Source organism: Belonocnema kinseyi, chromosome 1 (assembly GCF_010883055.1).
Source record: "Belonocnema kinseyi isolate 2016_QV_RU_SX_M_011 chromosome 1, B_treatae_v1, whole genome shotgun sequence".
NCBI classification, from domain to species: Eukaryota; Metazoa; Arthropoda; class Insecta; order Hymenoptera; family Cynipidae; genus Belonocnema; species Belonocnema kinseyi.
The window spans coordinates 70,728,335-70,735,789 of NC_046657.1; the positions used below are offsets into that span (position 1 = coordinate 70,728,335).

At 42.1% G+C, this 7,455-nt stretch overlaps 1 protein-coding gene across 1 annotated transcript; it reads left to right on the top strand.

Moving 5' to 3' along the window:
- The first annotated feature begins 6,653 nt into the window (after positions 1–6,653).
- Positions 6,654–7,076, top strand: LOC117178109. The gene has a single exon (XM_033369363.1). It carries the CDS (start codon positions 6,654–6,656, stop codon positions 7,074–7,076), a length of 423 nt encoding a protein of 140 aa, XP_033225254.1.
- Positions 7,077–7,455: the final 379 nt, after the last annotated feature.

Below are 7,455 nucleotides of genomic sequence, written 5' to 3' on the forward strand. Positions count from 1 at the left end.
GCTCGTCCATGGTTCGTGAGGTTACTCACCTAGCTGGTATGACGTGACGTAATAGGCGGCATGTAGTGATGCGTGTAAGCGGTATTTTACGTATCCTCTCTTCCTATCTCTCTCATTCGTATTATTCTACTTTTAATTTTTTCGGGCTTGGACACCTATGGAGGGGGCTAGCACCTAGTTCTGTAAATACATTAGTCATGTATTTAATAGGTACACTTTGTATAGTGTGTTAGTCATTATCGCCTGAGTCTGTATGAAGGGCGGGTACCGGTTTTGATTATGATCACAATTGCTTGCTGTCAATTTTAGCAGTAATGATTGGCTAAAGGGGTTAATGGGCAACTGTGATCTACCATGGTATAGTCTCAGTGCTAATTGAGCTTTTTTTTAGGTTTTCTTCAGACTTTGGTGCTATCGCCGTCACACCCCGGTGCAGCATGGGGCCCTCGGATGTCGTGGTGGCCCGGGAGCCGGGGCCTAGGAGCAACGTCGGTACGCAAGGTCGCGGTGCGAGAAGTCTTTTGGATGAGGCAGAGGAAGCTCAAGCTCCCTCAAATACGATGCTACCTCCTCGTAACTCTTCCTCTCCTTCTCGGGACGGGCGCGGTATGGACAGATTTAAGAGAAGGCGGGGCTCTTTTACTTCTTCCCCTGAGGGGGGGCCTTAAGGTGCTGCGGGTAGACTCGGTTAATGAGAATCAAATAGTGGAGGGTATCTCAAATTCTATGCAGGCCACTCATTTAACCTACCAGGGGGTGTTGGGGATTCGCGTGAGGAATACCCGGAGAACTTCCTTCAGTGGACCAGGCCGGGTGGATCCCCCTCCTGTTGTATCCGGATTCATCCCTCCTCCCACCTTACATAGTGTTTCTAGAGAACACGATTTTGGGGAAGAATGTTGGTAGATACGATCCCTTAGAAATCTCCGATAGGGTAAATAGTGTCCTCTCAAGCCCCTGTCAAATCTACAGGAACGGGAAAACCGGGTCAAAATCTTCTCTTCATCTGGGCCTAAAGCGAACATTCTGGTGCTCTCTTCGAAACTCAAGAGGATGGGGTATAACATTTACATCCCTTCTTCCGTGTTAGTAAAAAAGGCCTTCGCTAATGAAGTTCCCATCAGGTATTCGACCCAGGAAATTGCCCAGAGAATCTCTCCAAAAGCTAAGGAAGGGTTCATATCGATTAGGCGAAGGACAAATAACGATGGATCGCTAAGCGAAACGGTGGAGTTTGTCTTTTTCTCTTCTGAAGTTCCCTGCAATATTAGGATTTCCAATTAAACATTTCACTTAACTCCTGTGATCACTTCCCCGAGAAGGTATTTTTTTTGTCAGAGATTTAGACACGCATCTGATCAATGCAGGGCTTCTCGCCCGATCTGTGAATTCTGTGCGCGTTTCCATCAGACGGAGAGTTGTCAAAATAGACTCAGACTGCCTCTCTGCTCAAATTGTCGCGGCCAGCATTTGGCTTCATCGTATGATTGCTAGGTCTAGGCGTATGAGTTTGAGGTTATGAGATACCGCTTCTGGAATGATTGTGGGTATGAAGAAACAGAGAAAAAGCTGGAGGAATCTGGCATCTCTCGCCCCAGGGTCCGGGAATCTTCGACACGCTCACAAGATTTCTCTTCCTCTGCTCCCATTTCCTCTCCTCAGCGAGAAGAATGTCGGACTCTGATTAGTAGTCGCCCTTCCAGTATCTCTTCGTCGGTCCTAGACCTCTCTCGCCACTTCCAGAACTCGCTCAAGGACTCAGTGAATGATCCCGCGGAAATCTAGCACCCAATATTCCGAGCAAACCGGAGCTACTCGGTCGAGTTTGGAGAATGAGAGGTCCTTTAACCTCGGTAATAACTTGTTGAAAGAGACGGACATGGATTTCCAGGGCTTTAGAGATGAATGATACTCTTTTCGCTTAAATCCATAATTAAAACTTGCTGGGATAAATATTGAAAGGACGAGTGAGTCCATTAAAGGCCTATAAGGACAGAACCTTGCAGGCCTCTTACACTATTGTCAGACATTTCTATTAAGTCTAATTTGTTAATGGAGTCAATTGGACTGATTAAACTTAACTAAATAATTGAATAAATTAAAAATCATTTTGATTAGATTGAATTATTAAAAATTTTACTAGATCAAACTTTAATTAAACTAAATAAATGAAATAATTGAATCATAATTCTATTAAATTATCATTCCTTATTATCACGTTTTAATGTTTAAAACTTTGGAAGACGAATCAGAATTGATTTAAAGTTCGACGGAATACGTCAAAGTGGAATAAGGATAGAAGTTTAAACATCAGTCATTCTTTGGTGCAGAAAATTTAATGTGAATTAGTGCGAGTATCTGTTGTGGTTAGTAATCTCTCGTTTTATCTCAAATTCAAATGTTAGATGAAATTTTTAAGGGTAGTAGAGCTGTTTGAGAAATATTTAAAGGTCGAGTGAGTATATTATAGGTCAATATGGATACCTTTGCACGCCTCTTATGTTATTATCAGATATTTCTATCAGATTTAATTTGTTAATGGAGTCGATTGAAGTAATCAATTTGATTAAATTATTTAAATTACTTGAATCATTTTGATTGGATTGAATTTTGACTAATACTGACTAGGTCAAAATTTAATTAAATTAAATAAACTAAACAAATTAAATAATTGAATCAAAATCCGTTAAAGGCCTATAAGGACAGAACCTTTCAGGACTTCTACATTATTGTCAAGTATTTTTGTCAAACTTAATTTGGTAACGGAGTCAATTGAATTGATTGATTAACTTAACTAAATAGTGGAAAATAAATTAAATTATTTTGATTAGATTGAATTTCAATAAATTTTAATTGGATTCAATTGTAATTAATTAAATAATTAAATCAAAATTCCATTAAATTAATATCCCTTAATTCCAAGTTTTGATGTTTAACAGAATTTGTAAGATGAAGCAGAATTGACTTAAGCTAACTAAATAATTAAATAAATTAAATTATTTCGATTAGATTGAATCTTGATTAATTTCAATTGGAATAATTTTAATCAAACTAAAATGAATAATTGAATCAAAACTCTATTATATTAACATTCTTTATTTCCAAGTTCTGATGTTAAACAGAATTTTTAAGACGAAGCGGAATTGACTTAAGCGAACTAAATAATTTAATAAATTAAATTCATTCGATTAGATTGAATCTTGATTAATTTTAACTGGAATTATTTTAATGAAACTAAATTAACTGAATAATTGAATCAAAACTCTATTAAATTAACATTCCTTATTTCCAAGTTCTGATGTTTAATAGAATTTGTAAGACGAAGCAGAAATGATTTAGAGTTTACATTTAGACTTCCACATTATTATCAGATATTTCTATTGAATTTAATTTGTTAAGGAAGTCAATTAAATTGATTTCATTAACTTAATAATTATATAAATTAAATCATTCTGATTAAATTGAATTATTAGATCATTTTAGCCGGATTAAATTTTAATAAAATAAAATAAATGAAATAATCAAATCAAAATTCTATAGAATCAACACTCTTTATTGGCAAATCTAGATATTTGACAGAAATTTTAAGATGAATCAGAATAGATTTAAAGTCTGACTGAATCTATCAAAGTGGAATAAGGATAGAAATTACACAATTGATATCAAGCTCGACTGAACCTGTTGAAGTGGAACAGGAATCGATGCTTGAAAGTCAGCTTCTTTTGTGCATGAGATTGAGTAGCTAATAGGGTTTTGTTTCTTTTCTTTCTTTCAAACCTGGTTTTGGATGGTTTTTATAGGATGAATTGGAGTTGATCCACTAAATTTACCTAATCTATTTAGTTGTTACTGATTCCCCGATATATATAGTCTTACCGAGTACTCGCCCTGTGCTATAGTTAATAATCTAGTTAAAGCCTATTAGAGGTTTATTAGCTAAATTGTAGTTATAGATTTACTTTACAAATCTTTGGTTTGGTGAATGTTATTAACTGACCGGCTGAAATGGTGGGTGAGGAAGGTACAAGGAGGGCCATTAAATTGGCCAATTGGAATTCTTACAGCTTATCGGGTAGGAGGGGGGAGATTGAATCCCTTTTTTTCGAAAATGATCTGGACCTTTTATGTATCACAGAGACTTGGTTGTCCCAGGAGCTTGGCTTCAAAATTCCAGGATACTTTACCTACAGAACAGATAGAGGGGGCGGACGTGTAGGTGGTGGAGCCCTTATACTCGCCAGGAATGTGTTCCCTATAGACACGATAGATTTGGAGGGCCCTTGGTCTGAAACCATGGACGTGGTGGGTATTTCTATATCTTCATCCTTAGGGAAAATAGCAGTGGCAGTGGTCTATGCTCCTCCGGAATCTAGGATCCTCTACGATACTTGGCTGACCATGATTTCGAGAATTGGTGAGCATGGAAATATCATATTGTGTGGGGATTTCAAGTCCCACTCCCCTATGTGGGGATCCTTGACACCGAATTACGTAGGTAGGAAACTAAGCGCTGCGAGTTTCAATTCCGGGCTGGTTCCGCTTAACGATTCAAAGCCCACATTCCTGTCTTCTTACGGTTCCCTTTCTAACAATCTTGATCGTCGGAGGCTCTGCTTGGAGATGAAAATCCGAGTTCGATCTACGAAAGATATATCAATCTGATCTTTGAGGCCTTAGAAGCCAGTTGTGCTTTCAGGGCCTCTTCCATGGCGACCGATAAGAGAAGGCAGCCCTATGGTGGAATAAGGACTGTCAGTTAGCGCAGGCTAGAAGAAGTGCAGCACGGAAGAGATTCTTGGTCAACCGTACATGGGAGCTAAAGGTAGAGTACAGAGTTGTGGATAGTGAGGTCAAACAATTCATTCAGGAAGTGAAATAACAGGCCTTTAGAACATTCTGTGAATCCATGGATCCAGCCTCCGGTCTGAGTAAAATTTGGAGGACACTTAGGGCCCTCTCCTCTCGCTTTATGTCTCCTAATACCAATGTTATAACGGATGCGGACTCTGCTATAATCAGGGAGCTTTAGGAGGAATTGATGCGCCCAAAAATCCCCCCCGCCCATAGAGATGGACCCAGTAAGAATCGTTGATGAGGCCGACTGTATGAATATGGACTTCTCTTGGGAAGAATTCTCTGCAGCGCTCTCGGCGTATAAGGTGAAGTCGGCTCCAGGTATGGATAAAATAACCTATGAGATACTAAGAGGACTTTCTGAAGCAGTTCAGCGATTCGTGTTGGATCTTTTCAATGCCATTTACAGGGCTCCTTTATTCCCTGATAAATGGCTGGATACCTTGGTCCATGTCATTCCGAAAGCGGGATGGAAGAGCTTCCGTCCGATATCCCTGAGATCCATATTTTGTAAACTCTTCGAAAGGCTGGTGGAGAAGAGACTGTAATATTTGTCGGAGCATAATGGCTAGCTGCCGGACTTCCAGTATGGATTCAGAAAGGGGAGATTGTCGATGGACTGTGTAGGGTTGGTAGTGGCAGATTTTATGTTAGGGTTTAGCCGTGGGGGGGGGGCCTTTCCCTGGCCTTGGATATTAAAGGCGCGTTCAACTCTGTGCTTCCTGGGGTCTTTATTAATGGTCTGAGGAAGCTTAGAGTCCCGACGAGGATCCTAAATGTTGTTTCTTTTTTAATCAGCAGGAGGAGAGTATATTTTGCATCGGGTAGCGGTGAGCCCAGAACTTGTGGTGTGGGTGTTTCCCAGGGGGGTGTTCTCTCCCCGCTCCTCTTTGGGTTGGGAATGAGACAGCTGGCTGACTTCCTATCGCCTTGAGTCAGGGTGGCTATGTATGCGGTCGATGTACTGTCATACGTAGCTTTGTAGAATATCCGGGTTTACAGGGTCCTATTGAGGCAGGCGCTCATCAGCTCTCTCCGTGGCTGGGCGGATTAAGCTTTTTGATCTCCGTGCCCATGTTCCCGCTGTATCTTTTTTCAAGAGCTAGATTGGATTTGAGAGAGATTTCCCTGACGTTTGAGGGGACCGTTATATCCTGCCAATCTACCCTTAAGTACCTGGGGATTATATTGGATAGGCGTATGACCTGGATTTCTTATATTGAGAGCATAGCAATCAAAGGTTCCAGGGCAGTTAATATAATGAGAGTGATCGCTAAGGTGACTTGGGGCGCGTCCCCTCTATTGCTGCTTATGGTTCACAAAGGACTGGTCAGGGCGTGTCTGAAGTGGAGTGCGCCTCTCTTCTTCTGTGCAAGTAAGACAACGCTGGAAAGGCTTGACCGAGTGCAGTATGCATCTATCCGGGTGGCACTGGATTGCATGAGCTCCGCTCCTATCCCTATTCTTCTTTCGGAGGCGGGGGGAATCCCCCTTTCACTGAGGAGATCTCATCTGGCGAACAGGTGCATCCTTCGGAATTTCTGTTGAAATGATAACCCCTTGGTCGGAAAATTGCCATTGTTGGCGGAATCGGCTAAAAGCAAGAGATTCAAAATTCGCGAGGAGGGCTGTGGACTGTGGCTATCCCGGTTGACCTTGAGTCTGGTTCCGGGTTCAGGAACCCGTCCTTCTACCAGTGTTTATTGGACTTTTTTGTGAGCGAAATATATGCGGATCAGCTCAGGGTTTTCTCGGTTGGGTCGGTGAACCCTTTGGTGGGGTCAGCAGGATGCGGTTCAATGGTTCCGGAATCCTGGCTGAGGTTTGGAGTGCAATTGAGGGATTTCGCTTCTCTAATAACGAGCGAACTATACGGCATATTCTGTGCCCTTAAATACCTAATGGAGAGGAAGCGACGAGATGCCGTTATCTTCTCTGATTCTCTTTCTGCTCTAACTAATATAAGGAACAGACGTTTTAATCATGCATGCCATCCACTTGCAAGGCTTACAGGAAATCGAATAGCCGCGGCTGCGCGATCGGGTGTCAAAGTCAGTCTTGTATGGGTTCCAGCACATGTGGGATTATTGGGGAACGAACAGGCTGATGAGGTTGCGAGGTCGGCATCTAGACTTCCATTCGTTGTTCGCAGAGAAAATCCGATGGCTGATCTTCGTCTGGTCTATCAACGGGACGTTAGGGACTGGTCCTTGTTATGGTAGCCCTTTGGGGGAACGAGGAGTTCCAGGGCGGACTACTTCCTGTATGTAAACGTCAAGAATCCTAGGCCGTGGTTCCGGGGCTGTGGGTTTCTGAGGCACCTTATTAATCTGATCACGAGGTTGCGATCGGCGCACATATGCACAGGGGAGCATTTTGCGCGGATGGGGTGGAGTCTACCGGTAGGCTGCGAGTGTGGCGCCGAGGTCAGAAGCTTAGCACACCTCTTCTATCGGTACTCGAGGCTGGTGTGGGGCAGGGCCGCATTTTACCGATATGTTAGGCGGAGTTTTTCTGATTTGATGTCCAAGGAACAACTTAACATTAACGAAATCATATCCAGTCCAACCACGGAATCTGTGACTGAGCTGGGGCGTTTCT